Here is a 17,429-nt window from a genome sequence, read left to right on the forward strand (position 1 = left end):
AACAATAATTTTACCCCCAAGAATATTAATTTTTTGTAGTGCTTATTACCAAGCCTAATTACAAGTCCCATTTTATCATGGAAGTTATCTGTTTTACTCATTTTCTTGGAGTGAACATTTTTCAGGCATGGAAATGGCTGAGTCCAAACAATGGTATAAGATCACATACAAGAAACATACAAGGAAGTACGCTGAAATGCCTTTTTTGGTTCAGTCTTCACAGAAAAGAATCATGAGCTCCAAAGAGAAGTTAACATTGGTTGGAACAGAAAAAGAACAAAATGAAAATTAGTTGGATGATTTATCTGGTTTTCATTTGATAAAATTTACTCACTCTACTGAGTAGGTTGGCCAAGCCTCTAGAGATTAATTCTGAAAACTTAAGGAGAAAAATGACTCCCCAGATAATTGAGGAAGTAGTAAATATAATACCTGTTTTTTAAAAGGGCAAAAGCAAAGACCTAGAGACAAGTCAGCATATCCTGAGAAAAAATATGGGAAAAGTAATCTTTAAATGTATGTTTGTAAACACCTAAGAAATTATCAACCAAAAAGAATTAATCAAATAATTGATCTAAGAGGTGTTATACAAAACCTAATTTTCAACTGTAGTGGGCTAAAAATCTTCATATATAGGAAGGAAGCAGTAGATACCATAAATTGGCAAAGATTTTTGAAACTAGTATCTCTAATGATGTTCTCTTAAGCACGCAAAATCTGAGTGAAAATCTTACAGTGTGGAAAACCATACTCCTGAATTAGAAGTTTTTCAGTGCCAATCTGAACAGAGCCATCAAGTTCTACAAGAGTTTCTTCAAGGTATCTCGTAATCAAAAATTCATTAATAACTTGAATGAAGGAATTGAAAATATGGTTATAAAAGTTTTAGGCGATATGAAACTTTGAATAGTTGCAAGTATTCTGGAAAACTGAATAAGAACTCAAAGCAACATTGACAAGTTAGATAAATTATAAAATAAACAAGAGGCCACTTAACTGGCACATGTGTGGAATACTATATTTAATTAGGAGTAATCAAATTCACAACTATAGAGTGAGGAATGACTGCTTACATGTCTTCCTTGTATCCAATGGTGGTGGATCACAAATCAAACATGAATCAGTAATAACATATTACTGTAAGGAAAAAAAAAAATTATGCATAAATGTATGAGTATGCGTTTATCCTTTGCAGGAAATATGAAATGTTCCTTCATGTATCAACATCGGCAAGCTTTCAGTAAGAGTATTATGGCCATGCTGTGGGCATAAGCAACAGGAGTGCTCAAAGGTCTAGAAAACCTGAAAGCTTTAAGTAAAGCATTGAAAAACTGGGCTTGTTTAGAGAGCAAAAGTTGGTAGGTAGGTAGGTGTGAAAATAATTCCTGAATAAGTAAAAGGTTTCGGCAAAGAAAAAAAAATAACCTCTTTTTCATGTTACTTTACAGTTTAAATGAGAATTAATGGGCTCAAGTTACAACAAGGGTGGTCTGGCATCCTTTCAGTCATATTGTCTATGACTACACATAGGTTTCTACTTCCAAGCCCACAGTACTTGAAGTATATGAAATTTTACAAAGTTAATCTTGGGAGCCCATGGAAATTATGTTTCTTATTGCAGAGGTATAGAAGTCCAATCATGGCCTGTGACTCTACTACATAAACCTTGTGGAAAATACAAAACTTTTTGGTCCCTTGAAGAAGTCAATTTCATTAGATGATGAGAACACTATAGTTTTAAGCTTCATACTGTGTGTTTCAATTTCTTTTTTTTATACACTGCTGCTCAAATAATGACTCAAGAATAATCAAATACATATTTTCACTCTTACATCAAAAGCATTTGCTTTAAATCCAGCCTATTTCAAAGTTGTGTAAAGTCCTTATGGCTTCTGTTTCTATATCCATGTCAAATGAGTTGGTACTTTCATGCTGACCTTTGAATTTGTGTCTACATCGCTGACACCTATGAAGAGATTCCTTCCATAGATTTCTATGAAACTCATGAGAGAATTTCTTCCTGCAAAAATCTGTAAATAGTACTGAATAACTTGCACTCTAGAGAGAAGCTGATTTTGTGCTTGTAACTAGCATGTAACTCCAGTAAAGTCTCCAGGGTGTACAGAAAGTAGCAGGGTAGACAAGTACCAAATTAGGCCTCTGTTACCCAAGGGGTAATAGATTAGGGGTATTACATTCATGTGAAAGAAACACAGCCATTAAAATGTCCCCTTCTCCCGTCAAAATACTGCAGAAGTTAGAATATAGTAAATTGTCACTGAAAATCATACTTTTTTCAACTTCCAAATACACAAAACACACCCAGTAAGAATAAATCCAGGATCATTGGTGATGAGATCAAACTGATAATAGTTCCAAGAATTCAGCTATATTTGGCTCCAGTTAAATAACATAACTAGGTATAATCAAGCTAGTTACTGTGGATATAATGTAAATGTAGTAACATTTCTCCTCATGACCTCCTTTCAGCTCCCACAGTGGAGATAGAATGGACTGTGAGATTGCAAACTTTACCAGAAATAATTGCTATATTTTCATGAATTATATGAATACTTCTGCTAATTTAATGTAGGTATTGTACTGAAGAGCAGTTTATCTCCATCATTCAAGTGCAAAATGTTTTAAAAGGGCTAATTCTGTGCAAGTTTCTTATTTAAGCACTGTTTTCCTTCAGCTGGAAGTGTAATAATCAATCAAAATGGTCTAATATGGTGTTATAGTTACAAGGATAATATGACAAAATAAAACTGCGTTTAATCCATTTCAACGTAAAAATTAATAATGACACGTTATTCCAGTGTCTTTTTTTTTTTTTTTTTTTTTTTTTTTTTTTCACTGCTGCTGCTGAAATGGACCCAGCCTAGTTTTACTGATGCCACAGTTCGGATTACAGCAATTAATTTCTGTAGAAAGAATTAAATACTTCCCCTCATCACTTTTTGGCATGGAAAATTAAAAAAAAAAAACCACCCCAAGTCACTCATGTAAAAAGAAGTGGGTGTTGTAGCAATGTTCACACCACATTCTTAACCTCTAATAGTTTGTCATCCACATAACTTAAGGCACTCCACTTCACTCTGATTTTGAGCACAAATACTTTAGGAGATGTCCTATGGGAGAGAAATATTAAAAACCACTGCTCTGTATTAATGCTTTTGAATAAAATCAAGAAAACAACTTTGGCTTTTCTTCTCTGTGAAAATGAACAATTTAAGAGTAATACAAGTATAATAGGCCTTGGCTGGTATGGACTCGCTGATCTACTTGTATCAATGGCATGACAGTGGTATATATAATCTAAATATCAAGACCTAATTAAGGACCCCTCCCAACTTTTCTTGAGTTTAGAGAGTATAATTGTCTTCATCTTACATATGGAAAATTATATATGGCTCCTTTGCAACAGTAGACGAGTTAGCCTTAAAAGTAGGTTGTAGGTGTTAACTGGCTCTTCCCTCACATTTTCTGGGTCTTCCTAAGTTATAGCCCCTGTTACTTCCACATAAGCAGCTTATGCTAATTCTCAAGTTAACATTACATATAAGTAACTAATGGAAGTTTTGTTTAGAGTTTTCATCTAAATAACTGGTCGTATCTTTTCTGCTTGGCAGTAGTTAGGCAGCTCCAGATATCAGAGGGGTCTTTGCTGCTACTGAGTTGGATACTACTAATGATGGAGTGAGCTATTTTGGGAACTGTTGTTTTTACCCCCTCACAGGTAGCAGACTTGCAGTGCCATATGTAACTCTTCATTCACACTGTTTAAGCCTGGGTTTCAAGCCTGAGAGGTGATTAGTGCAGTATTGCTCTCACACAGCTGTAAGAAGTTCAGTGGATATTCAGATCTTTCACAGCATAGGTGAAGTTTTCTTACTTTATACATGCAACTCTATCCTTAGCGCTGCTGATTTTTCATGCTGCAATTAAGAATCTTACCACAAAAATCTTACAGCAGAAGACTATATCAGGTTTGTTGTTTTTTTTTAATAATACATGATCATTTGTGTTTATCAACATTTCTTTTTGTATTTTTATATCAATATTTAAATAAAACAATCCTCCACTTTCATGTCTTTATAGGTTTGGACAAGAAACTTTTTTTTAAAATGTTATTATTTCTGGTTTAAAATGGTCTATTTTCTGAAGGGCTTTGCTAGATCCTAGTCCTACTGTTGTTTACCTTGCAGTTCTCACTGGAGTCTTTCTCATATGTAAGGATTACAGACCCTGTAGTCCTTGTAGGCCAACATAATGCTTCTTGCTAAGTAAACACAAAACCTCTGGTAATTGCACTGGAATTGATGTAACTTCATATTAAAATTTATGTAGTTTATATAAGTATAGAAATTTCTATATATTTAAAAATACATCCAGGAAAGATCACCTCTTCTTTCGTGACAATAAAAGGAGGTCTTTCATGTTAAATTTCCTAGTTTGATGGTCTCTCTCTTCTTCACATGTATAAAGTATATCATCAGTTCACTTCCCAATAAAAATCAGCTACTAATATTTCGTGTTTGCTTCTCAGCCACTGCCCAGCTAACGTCAAAGCCTCTACTTCTAGTCCCAGAACAAGTAATGCCCACAGTCCTGAGTTGCATAGACTAGTTCCATGGCCATACAGAATGGCTTTTGCATCATATATAAAACAGCCATTTTCAGAAACATTTATAATGAAAGAACTTCCTCCACACATCCTCTGCACACTAAGGTCCACATGGTTCCACAGTCTAAATAGACTGTATTCAGTTTTCAGGGATAGAAAATCAGCATTTCCAGAAAAAGCACTGAATACCAAGTTACACTGTTGGCTTCAGTTCATGTGTGGTTACTATAAGGAGTAAAAGAAGAAATATAGGGGTTTTCCAGTACTACCCTGCTCAGACAAAAAGCATAGAACATATTTAGGAGGAAATTATTGTAGATTCTTTTTTTAAGCAGGTAGAAACTCATCAGTGTTTTTCCAGATGATCTATTTGTCGCATCATTTGTGTGCCCAAAGAACATAGGCATCCAGTTACTCTAGTAATAGTTGAAAAGGGATGTCTAAAGTCACAATGTAAGTTGTAGTAACTTCTGCTACTCCCAAATCAGTATACTCTTGAGCAGAAAACAGAGATTAAAAGCTCCATGTCCCATTCTTGGCCCCGTGAGCCATCCAGTATCATAGAAAGATTTTGTTTTAAAGAAAAAATAATTAATCATATTTATTACAAACAGAGCAAAATGTTTCTGGTATCTGAAAGACAAAGATAATGTGGCTGTTAGGGTTAGTCTTACTATATCCCAAAATGTCAACACACTTGCCAAAAGTGAATTTATCAGTTCAGTGCAGCCAAGAGATTTAGTTTATCTAAATGTCCTACAAGGAATAAATAGTTTACCACTGGTTTTGAAGACTGGGGTAAATCTAACATTCTACTGACATATGCTATAGATTTAATTTAATGCTGTGGTTCAGATGTCTCTTCTGATAAATTTTAGTAAAATCTATGCTAGGAAGAATGGAGCTGTTTCAGTACTTATGGGGTTTAAAATGCAGGGTTAGCAAAGGACACATGTTAATTGAAACAATGTTTGTGTATATTGTTGCAAGAGTTTAGAGAAGAATTTTGCTAAAGTCTGTTGGGGTGTTGGTTCTGAATATTAGAAGGTTAGTATTTTTAGGGTTTATTGTCTTTTCTATAGTGAGAAAATCCTCAAATGAAGTTATTAAATAGCTCAATTTTTTATTTTTTAGGCATATTGGAGATAACATCTGTAGAAATCGGAGTTGTGGCAGTTAAGTCCATTAAAAGCAACTATTATTTAGCCATGAACAAGAAAGGAAAAGTCTACGGCTCTGTAAGTATTTTTTTACCTTCCAAGTGAATTGCAATAGTGATCACAGTTCCCCCTCTTACCAACTGAAAACCCCACTTGTCTTTGTATTACTACCAACTAGAGCTGAAATGAGCTGTTCATTAAAATTTCATGCTCTGGTAAATGAGCAGCCCTGCTCTCTACAAGCTCCTTGGTGTTTGTTAAGCTTATATCACACCAAAGCATCTGCTGCGATTTATTATGCTTCCTGCTTCAGGTTTCTTGTTAAGTAGCGGCCAACAGAGAGGGTCCCACAAAATGTAATCTTTAAGCCTGTTTTTCCCTGGGTTTCTGCATTATAGTCACATTTAGCAGTAATTCTGGGGAGGAATAAAGTGTACCTCAAATATTGGAAACTTCAGCTCATGGAGCAGACACACCAAACTATCTAACTACAACTTCCAAGAAGAAGATTTCTAGTGCAGCCAGCTTTACATTGATTGTATTAATGAATACACAAGATTATTGCCAGTACAGAGAGATATAGACTTATATATCAGCAGATAGATAGCTTTGAGCAGAATTTGGGTATCATTTGAAAATCATCCATAAATCCTCTAGTTGTATTTGTGTAAGTTTGGGGTTACTGATACTTTCAGGAAAAAAAAAGCTAAAAAGACAAACAATCAAACAAACCATGGAACAGCAGTAACTCCAAATATTTTTAACAGGAAGCAATATGATCTATAAATCTGACCACTAAAGTCAAGTGTACCCTCACATATCCTCATGACTACACAAACACTAGATTGTTATGGTATTACATCTGGTTGGGTTGTAATTTTGCAGTTTTTTGCCAGTTCCGGTATGCTTGGGCCCATATAAATATAAACTTACTCAAGTCATCTGCAAAGGTTATGAGCCAATCTTCAGATTGCTCAGAATCACTGGGGCTGGGTTTATCCTTGGGCAGTGTAGCTAAGCCTCCTACCTCTGCTGAAAATAATCAAGTAATGCCAGTCTCAGCTAAGACTCAAGGGCCTTGAATTCATTTGGCGCTCTTTTCTAAGGAAATATTTCTACAGAGTGGGTTTAGTTCATACAAACTATATAAACTGTCCTCCCCCATCTGCACTGTGGCTAGTCACTCCTGGTTCAAAAGGTTACTTCTGACTTTCTAAACTCCTGGGTAGTGCTGAAGAATCCTGTTAAGGAAAGACCGGAACAGAAAAATGTTTCTTAAACTCCTGTAAATGTAGTTTTTAATTTCTAGAATTACACTGGTCAGAAATACAGGATAAGCAGTGCTCAGTCCTGCACCATTGAGGGGTGTAAGGGTATACTCAGCTGCTGACAATGTTACCATTTGTCAGTTAAGCTACGCTCGGTGATCATGGATATGCTTCTGTACGCATGTGAAGATGTTAGCATAAATCATCTTCAGTTCACACATGTCAGTTTACAGTGTTTAATTTAGTAATTTCTGATGGTCCGTCCCAAAGCCTGAGATAAGTTTTCCTACCCAAGTTGTTAGCCATGGCTGGTGTGGTGAGAGTCCATCCCGACTGTAGGTATACACAAAAGAAGTCAAAGCAGCTTTCATGTACCATAGGTGGAAACTGGTGCCATAAGATTCAGTAATTCATAGTGTATTGGAAATAGTGTTGACAAGCCTTTTTTTTAATCCCAGGTGCGATAATTTTTCAATATTCACATCATAAAATCACAACATATTGACTCATCAAAACCTACTCCACAATACTTCAGAGATTTCAAGAATGCTTCTGTTATTATTTTTCCCATCCTCCCAAGACTTGCAGTTAAACTCATATTACTACAGTGTGGCAGGTTGCAGATGGATATGAAAAACAGAACCAATAAAAATTGTAAAAACACTCTTAAGCATGTGCACAATACACATTGGTGCAGGGCTATACCAAAATTTGTTTGAAAGGAGCAAAGCAGTCCTGGGCTAACACTTAAACCTCTGCCAATAAGACTTCTTAACCACATCACAACATCATCTGTTCTCTTTGTGTTATCTAAGAATAGAAATAAAAGTTTGGATTCAAGTACGGTCCTGCATCTGGAAAAACAAGTCAAGACTGTTTCTGTGTTTATCAAATATGTTTCCATTTGACTGACTTTAGTTAGAATGAGGGAGTGAAAGAAGACTCATTATTCGTTTTGGGTTTTTTTGGTTTGGTTTGGTTTGGTTTTTTTGTTGAAATAAGCTGCTGTCAAACAGGAGAAGTTACTGAGGTTTAAAACTGTGATAGATGGTCACATGCCTTCTTAATGCCTTGACACCAGAGGTGGCATATTACAGGAAAGAAATATTGAACGATCTGTATGTAGCTTTGTGAATAGTGGCAGTATCAAGAGTCATTTTGTAGAGAGTATTCTCTTGATAGTGCCTGCCCCATCAGTCATTGTTCAACTAACTACTAATCCCAAAGTCAAAGACCATTTTGGGAGCCAAATTGAGTTTGAATATGTGCAATTCTGTTAGGAAAATATAAGCATGCATTCTGTGGTCTTAGCAACAACTAAGTAAAACATTAAATATAGAGCCAAAAATTCTGGCTGTAGCAAAGTACTGAACATGAACTAGTTTAAAAATTCTAATTTAAGTGATAGGAATGGAAAATATATTCTTAATAGTCTTATGTCCTTTTTAATTAATATGGATACTTTGTATATCTTTACCAGCTGAATATCTAAGGATTTTGATCACAATAAAAGATAAAACATCCCTGAAATTCTTATCTGTACTATGAAAATTGTTTTATTATTCAGATATATTTCTTGTCTTGTTTGCACACATGTTAAAAATACCACATGTAGTTAGTCTATCATATTCTGAGATTCTGACATGCTTCTGCCTAAACTGTGAAATAACATTTTATTTTCTGAAATGTAGAAACAACAAAATGCTAATTTTTAGTTGTAATTTAAAAGTGTTGTAAATATCCCACTTTCAAAAACTTCCTAAATAGAATATAATTTATCTTGATAAAAATAGTGAGGGGTGTTATATTTAGGAATTACTTGTTTGTGAAAACAGAACATTCTTGTCTTCATTATAGAGAAGAAACACCGCATAAAAATGCATTTAACATAATAGAAAAATTTGTCTTCCCCTGCATGCTTCCACATGCTTGTATTTTTTGTTCTTTCTAACAAACTGACAACTGGTTCTCCTTTAAAAACTAGAAAACCTTAATCCCTGGTACCATACCAAAATTGCTTTCAAGTTTATTTAGTCAACAAGATACAGGATCATATAAAATTCTTTTTTAGGTTAAGCCCCTCTTCAGGTCAACAAAGCAAACAGGCCTCACATCCATTGCAACAGCAGTGATAATAGTGATTTGCACCCATCCAAAAAAGCTTTTTTTCATGCCAGTGTCATGTAAACGATCTTACTTTAAATAAGAAGTAGGCCTATGCCTTGCATATTTGTTTAACATATGTTATCAATAATCTGGTTCAAGATATTTAAGGCTTGTATTTGTTAGAACTGAAATATGATGAATGACTGCAAGATTGCTACCTCATACTTTGAGTTTATGACTGAGAATTTGATTTAATATTGTTGTTATCTATCATTTCACTGCTATAATTATACACTGAGTAATTGATTGTGTCTTTTGTTGGTTTCACTTTTTGCAGTCTAGCTGATGTGGCTTTAAATGCTGTGGACACAGCGAAACTTTTATTTAAATACACTGTAGAATCCTAAAAGGATGTCACAAACAGAACACTGAAATCTTCCAAAACATTTTCAGAAACTATTTACCTTCAGTATGCTGCAACTCTGAAAGATTATGTTTATTCTGAATGTGTGTATTTGTTATCTTCTTTTAACAGAAGGAGTTTAACAGTGATTGCAAATTGAAGGAAAGAATAGAGGAAAACGGATATAACACATATGCATCCTTAAATTGGAAGCACAATGGAAGGCAAATGTTTGTGGCCCTGAATGGAAGGGGAGCCACAAAGAGAGGACAGAAAACAAGAAGGAAAAACACTTCAGCTCACTTTCTTCCAATGGTAGTAATGTCATAGATGAAGGAACTATTTTATTGATGCAGTTGAACCAAAGGCTCTTATGTCAAGAATATTTGGTAATCCTGTTCAAGAATAAATGGAAAGAAATAGTGCAGACATCTGCTTGTTTGAAAAGAGAGCAGGAGAAGCCTTTGAAGGTTTTGTAGTCATTGCTGGCACATGAAATACTTTTATTTAGTTCAGTGTCATATCTTATAATCAAGATACAAGCTGGATCAAATGGGATGGAATTTATTGCCAGTGTGAACAGTTTTTTTTATCTCTGCAACATGAGACAATCTGTTGAATGATCTTCATGGGGAAAGTTATTTATGGAATACTAACTCATATCAAAGACCTTAATTGCTCGTTCAAGCCTAATGATCTGATGAACAGTTAGACATGCAAGCATTTACTGGAAGCACTTGGATCATATGCACAAATAATGACATTTCTGGAGAAACCTTGTGGAAGAGTGGATAGGATTAAGGAATATAAGCAAAGTAGTGTAAAACTGTTCTAACAAAACGAATAGTATGGTTTGCTTGTATGTTCTAACTTCATTTCTTTTTATTTCTCTCTAAGTTATTTATTTAATAGGATGTTAAATATCTTTTTGATTTGAAATGTTTTCTTCATTTGCTGCTTTGTTATTTTGCCTTTTTTCCAGAACTTCACACAGAGGTTGACAGGTTAAAATGTCAAAACCTCAGAAGTACTCTGAGACTAGGTATTAGACAAGGCTTCAAAGGCAGAATTTAATGTGTATAATCCATTTTTCTCCTAAACTGTCTTGCACTTAAGCAAAAAGACCAAACAGGCAGTGCTTGGATTTATGGTATTGGGTGTCTTTATGTTGGAGAAATATTTTTACTTATCAGCACTCAAGAACAAACTTCAAGAAATACTTTGTTCAAAGGGTCTTTCTGCTATTTTGAAATTGAGAGAAGAGGCCACATCTGTACTTGGGTGTCAATGCATCTGTGTGTATATTCATCTGACTTTGATTTCAATTTGGAGCTAAGATCTAATGCATTGCAAACAGTGCAATACTCTAGAGCAAGCATTGGGCTGGAACCTAGATGTGGACAGCCCTAAAGTCACTAAGATTGCAAATATTAAAATTAAACAATGTGTGGTATCCCAAGTGTAAAATTTGGCCTCTGAAAGGTAGTGTAAGAAGGCAACACAGTCCTGCACTCCTTATTCAGTTAATATGCCGATGCAGCACACTTGTCCTTGTTACCAGCTTTTAGAATCACAGGCATATAGTGAGAGTGATACCTAAATAAGCCTGAGAGACAGGAGATCCAAAATCATGCTCATGCATTTATCAAAGATTATTACTCACACGTGTATTATATATGAGAGCCAACCAAAAAGCTGTGCTGGTATCCAGCTTTAGCATGCCTTTTATATCCATCATAGTAACTGAAGGCTCAAAATACATAATATCCAGCACATTTTTATGAAGTGTTACTAGTCCCATGGCTTAACTTGAGCAACTGCAGTATAACAAAGTTAAGCATAATATGAAATCTGTTCAATTAAAGGTACATAAGGTTTGTTTTATGTTTTACTTTACTCTTTAATTTTAGAGAGCTCTGGATAGCTCACCAATGTAACCATATTGAGATTCATTTTGTTAGAGCAGATAAATAGAAAACAGTACATCAAACAATTTGTACCACTGTCTTCACATTGTATTCCACTAAATAAATAAATAAGCCTTTGCAGTGTCTTTAGTAAGAAACAAAAGTAGTATAATATTATTTTGTTCTAAATACTTTAAGTGATAACTATGAGATTATATTGATGCTGCAGTTTTATCTTCAATATTTCTTGTTGTGAAAAAGTTGGTTTTATTTTTATTGTTTGGAAACTGTATTTTGGTACAAAGGAGAGCCTTGATTAATGTGTCTTTTTGAGAATGTTTAACCTCTATAAAGGCTGGTGTATTTGGAATCTTCTGTAACTTATTTAAGTCAATGTTTAACCAGCACTTCAATCTTACTCTGTTATTTAAATATCAGCTGTTTTTTTAAAAAAAAAAAAAAAAAAAGGCAAAAAATAATAGCTTTCCCATAAAATACAAAATGGTCATGTTGCATTCCCTGTCCTTAAAGTCAACTGTTTTAAAACCAAGAATTCATTGAAGGACAACATTTTAGCTGACAGCTGACATTTTAATTCACAGTACTTTATCTCCAGCTTGCTTCTTCACAAATGAGATTTCTCTAGAAAGTTGAAATAAGAATTTCAGATTTTAAATGTAATTACAGGTTACAGCAAAACTTAACTAAAGTGATAAAAGCTAGTTTCTATTGTTTAAAATTTGTAATCGATAATTAAAACTGACAAGACATAATGGACCACCCATAGTGAACATTTAAAGTCAGGGAATGTGGTATTGGATGATCACTTAAAGAACGTTCAGGGTACCAATGAAATTCTCTTTTGACAGAATTACCTAGATGACTTGGTCAAGAGGGATTATGCACAGATGTTATCATAGTACTCAAAATACAATACTGGTCAGAGGCCAAAATCAGGACATATCACTTTTCCAAAGTGGTCAGGAGCCATTTGTGACATGAATAGTGTTTTCTGAAAATTAACCAAAATTAAGAAACCTTGAAGGAATCAATGATTCCTGTGTGTTTGGTATACTGTAATACCCATTGTAGTGGAAGCAAGCTGTAGAAACTCTGTCTAGAGTATCACAGATCCTCAGTCATAAGCTCTGCTTTCTGTCACCCGTAGCATAACAGACTCCTGAGCAAAAGGAAAACAGGGGAAGCTATTTAAAAAAGAAAAGCGAAACAAAAATCACTGAGCAACCATGTATTGTATGTTATATTTAAATAAAAATAAATATGGGGATAGAGAATAAGACTATTGTCCTTGTTTATTTTATTAACCTGAAATGGTACTGCACAATAAAATACAAAAGGCAAAAGATGTTTTGTACTACAGGATGTGGTTTGGTGCTGTACAGCCCCAAAACAAAACAAAAATCACTTGAACATTTGTAAGTTTCTTTAATTTTTTGCATGTGTGAGTCAGCTATCTCCAAACTAATAACAACCAAATGCTTTAGATTCTTCCTGTAAGTATTCAAATCTATCTAGTCTATACAGTGGAAAAAGCAATTAATTTAAAACAAGCACATTTAATGAAAGAGTGAAGGGGTTTAGGAAGAAGAATATGTACTTACATTTTAAAAGTAAATTTTGGATATGGAAAAAGAGTTACACAAGAGTACCAGCATATGAGCATAACTTTGTAATTCATGCCCCTGCTGAAACTCATTGTCTCCATTCACACAATCAGTCATAACTGCTTCAAAGAGTGATCTTGAAACTAATTGATGAAGACAGGCCCTCTTTTGAAGTATCAAATATCATTATTTACTCTGTTAAGTTAGACTGTGGGGCAGAATTCATCCTCTTAATTTCCTATTAAATTGGAGAAAGAAAAGTACAACATGTAACACAAACATTGTCTCCTGTAGCTAGTCAATATATGATTACTGATGGCATTTTTCAGAAAAAGTTCATTGACTAAAAAAATTTCAATGCAACTGCAAATAAACACATGGAAAGAAAAAGTTGTTTCCCATCACATTATCAAAAAGAAATAGACTATGAAAAATTAATTGATTTTTACTATGATTTATAGTTACGCTTACCTGCTCAAAATATTTGAACCTTCTGTTTAACTATACAGGAACTTTCTCAGAATAAGTTTTGGGAAGCACAGTGAATCTCAGATACCCAACTGATGTCTTTTCATTCACTAAAACCACAAAAAGAGAGTAGCATCTTCTTTTCCCACCCCACCAATGCAAAGAAAATATGCATCTGTGAAAGGCAAAATAAAGGAAACATGACTAAGCCTCAAGTAACTGATATGGGAGCACTGATCTCTAAGTTACTGCAGTATAAATGAGAAGAATTTGCACTGTTGAAATTCCTCACCAGGACCTATATTGGTGCCACTGTATACTATTTCATTAATATAAAATACTAGCTCATGCAATTGAGTAAACGGATATGCTGGTGGTGACATAAGAAATGCATGTCCTTTTAGGCCATTGTCCAAATGGCTATGAGAATCTCCGTACCAGGAAAAAAAAATTAAAGTACCCCACAGTATAGTATTTAGGGAACTGATAGTATATAGATAATGTACCACAGCAGAAAAAAACAGTCTATATTTACATCAAAGCTCAGACTCTACATTTATCTTGCAATAATGTAGTAAATGAAGAATCAATATATTACAGGTACTTTATTACCACTGAAACGTTATGTGTGTATATGTTTTTTTGATTGTGAAGCTGTTTTACTAATTGCTCAATGAACTTTTAGCCCCTTTGTTTGCTAACAGTCTCCTCAGAAGTCTGGGAAAAGGCCAAACAGTGTTTTACACCTGAATCTGCACTTTTTTCCTAGTTATAAATAGATGAAAAACTGATTATATTCAATGTTGTACATGCAGTAACTTACCTTATTCAGTGAGGTGTGTCTGAGTGGGATGAAAAATTAATCTCTCCAGTCCATTATTTTTATGATGCCCAGCTAATTTGTATACTTTCTTACATTAGAAATACTCTTGAAGCCTCACTTTTCCATGTTTCTGAAATGTACATCACAAAATTGGATGAGCACTTTAGCTTTCTTTTTATCTTTCTTTTTTTTAACAAGTTGAGACAGCCCTCAGAAAAGGAACTGCCTTATCAGGACCCTGTACGTACAATCTAACAATCTTTCAAATTGTACTGAAACAATCCATTCAGGACAATCAAAATATTTTGAGCTTGGTCTTCTAGTGTATGTATCAGTAGGCTTCAGATACAACTAACTACTTGAAAAAACTATTTTATTTGTACTCAGTTGCAGAAAGACTAGTCCAGGAACAGCAGAATGTTGGAAAAAACTCAATAAACACTCTCTAGATGCTAGGTAAACTAGGACATTTCAGGCAATATTTCTTAAAAAAAATCACAACAAAAAATGAGGGTATTGGGTCTAAATATAAAAATCACAGCTTAAGTATTTACATGAAGTATTATAAGTTTTTTAATTTGCACTAAAATATGAGCTTAAAAAACACATTCTTCATTTAATCTTTTTGAAAAAACATAGTTTTCAGTCTACTCTTATACTGCGAACAATGTGCTGTCTATTTCTTGTCCAGTTTTGGTAATTTCCTATGATTTCTTTCTTCTTTTACATGTAGTGATGCCCCCAAACAACAAGAATCATAAATGGTTCACTGAGGGAGCTTGTATGACTGATGTCTGCAGTACACTGTCATTAATGCCACAAATCTAAGACTCTAATTTCTGGCTCCATGCAGAAAATGACACAGAAAACCAGTGATACTGTAGTGTTTTGATAACCTGTGGCTCCCTTGAAACTACCCATATACTTAGTAGTAAACACGCCAATTAGATTCAAAAGTTAAACATGCATTGTGAGGTTAGCTTGGCTTTTATAACAACCACCATGCACAGGATACGTTGCAAATGAAAATGTATATTTATCCTTCTTTCCCTTTCCATGGTTCACTGAAGGAAAGGATATAATATTGTTATTTACAGTCTTCATTGCTTTTCTTAATTGGTAGCCAATACATGACCTATGCTGGTCTTTGACTGGATCTTATTTTAGTGATGGAATAGAATAGAGATATCAGGAGTCTTGTAAAAGAAGGGTTGCCTCTTTCTCTTCCTTACGGTCAGCCAGTTTGACTTACTGAGTGCTACTGATATAGCATACCATTTATGCTCACTTAAATATAGATTAAGCTGAAAGATTCCAGCTTTGGAAAAAGAGATATAGCTCTGCTTATCCTATTAAATGAGTACTGTATTCTTTGCCTGACAGAGATGGATAAGGTTTAATTCATGTATTTATTTAACTGATTGCTTCTTAAATGCTCTGAGGTGAACGATATTGTGTGAGAGAAAAGTCTTGCTGATAGCCATAATTATTACACTTCTATGGTAATTGGGAGGTGCAGTGGAAAGGTGCAGTGTCAGGACAGTTAAAGTACTCCAGTACAAAATCCTGCAGCAAATTTCAGCCTATATTCATACCAAAAACCTCGTTGTAAATGAATGCCTGGGCCTCCAGATTGAAGAAGTCAATTACCCAGAAGCAATGGTAGGCTGTTTGCTACCCTGACTGCTCTAGTGTCTTAACCATTGTCCACATTAAAATCACAACAAACTTGACTCTGATTACATGTACAGATGTAGAATGAGAGGCAAATTCAGAGTCAGAAAGTGACAGTGACTGAGTTTAAGTCACCTGCAGTAATCATGTGTTTCTTACCCTTCACTCTTGTAACATTTTCCCTGGACTTCTTGTCTGAGTCCTGACACAAATACAGTTTTTCCTCATTGCACTTGAAATGCAATACAGCATGAGGTTTCTAACACCACATCCTTTGCATACCAAGTACTAAGGAGGAAAATTCACTTGTGAAAAAAATCAAGTGAAAGCTGTCAGGTGGCACCTTGCAGACACAACCATTGCTGAAGACTGCCTGTAAAACATAGGACTGGATATAAGAGCAGGTTTCTCAGCATTCATGTGGCAGGTATGGTGCCTGGGGTTAATCATATGTCATAAGCCTTATGACAAGCTCAAACTTCTCATTTATTTTGCCATAAAGGACTTCGGTGAGCTTCAGACAGTTGTCTCAGCTTATCCACTGAAGACTATTAGTATAAGACACTAGTTTTTGGCCTAGGAAGTACTTGAACATCTTAGTGCTGGACTTTGGAAATGTACTTGAAGAGAATACTGTAAAACTACTCCATTCTTCTGCTCATCCCTCTTGGCACACTTTTATGCTTACTGTCGAAGGCAGAACATTTTAAAGGATAGTTTTTAGTCTGGCACTATATGTCTGTTCTCATACATTATTTGGCATGTCAAGAATTAGATTTTGGCTTCTAGACTTCCAGAAAATGCTCACCTAGCCACTGGTCTTATGCAGATCAACACATAAGCAGTACTGCAGTAGCTGGGCATGCCCAACTGCATGCAAACTGACTGCATGTACCTAAGTCATTTGTGAAACATAGACATGGTATATACAACATAACCCAGAAAGGCAGACCCTCAGCTTCTACTCTGCATGTAATAACTGTGTCCAAGAATGTCAAGATACTATAGTACTATATAACAAATCCTTAAACATTTCTGCCTAAAATGTTTATATTAGATTGCTATATCAAATTGCAATGAAAGCGGTAGCCAGTAATAAATTCTGCAGGATAATCCTGGATTGATAATCCTAGAGACTGGGCTCTTCTCAAAAGCTGCAATGCTTGTGACCATCATATGACAGTATTTCTATATCATCCTGTACATCCAGCTTCATCTGACTTTGAGGTCAAATCTCTGCCTCTGAAGAAGTTGCTCTATTTTCAGAACCATTAGATTAGTTCTTTGAATATGTTAAGGCCAGACAAAACTGGTTGTCTTGATTGTTGAAACATGTCCAGTTGTGCTATTCTGTTATGCTGATAAATA

At 34.8% G+C, this 17,429-nt stretch overlaps 1 protein-coding gene across 3 annotated transcripts in view; it reads left to right on the plus strand.

The window, feature by feature from the left end:
• The window catches only part of FGF10 (fibroblast growth factor 10), a 63,290-nt gene extending 50,532 nt beyond the window's left edge, over window positions 1–12,758 (plus strand). For all 3 annotated transcript variants that reach the window (XM_075078968.1, XM_075078967.1, XM_075078969.1), the window contains 2 exons: window positions 5,762–5,865; window positions 9,697–12,758. In XM_075078968.1, the coding sequence (XP_074935069.1) occupies window positions 5,762–5,865; window positions 9,697–9,894 (302 nt within the window). In that variant the 3' untranslated portion in view covers window positions 9,895–12,758. The remainder of the gene's footprint in view (window positions 1–5,761; window positions 5,866–9,696) is intronic.
• The last annotated feature ends 4,671 nt before the right edge of the window (window positions 12,759–17,429 follow it).

This window comes from Phalacrocorax aristotelis, chromosome Z (assembly GCF_949628215.1).
Source record: "Phalacrocorax aristotelis chromosome Z, bGulAri2.1, whole genome shotgun sequence".
In the NCBI taxonomy this organism is placed as follows: Eukaryota; Metazoa; Chordata; class Aves; order Suliformes; family Phalacrocoracidae; genus Phalacrocorax; species Phalacrocorax aristotelis.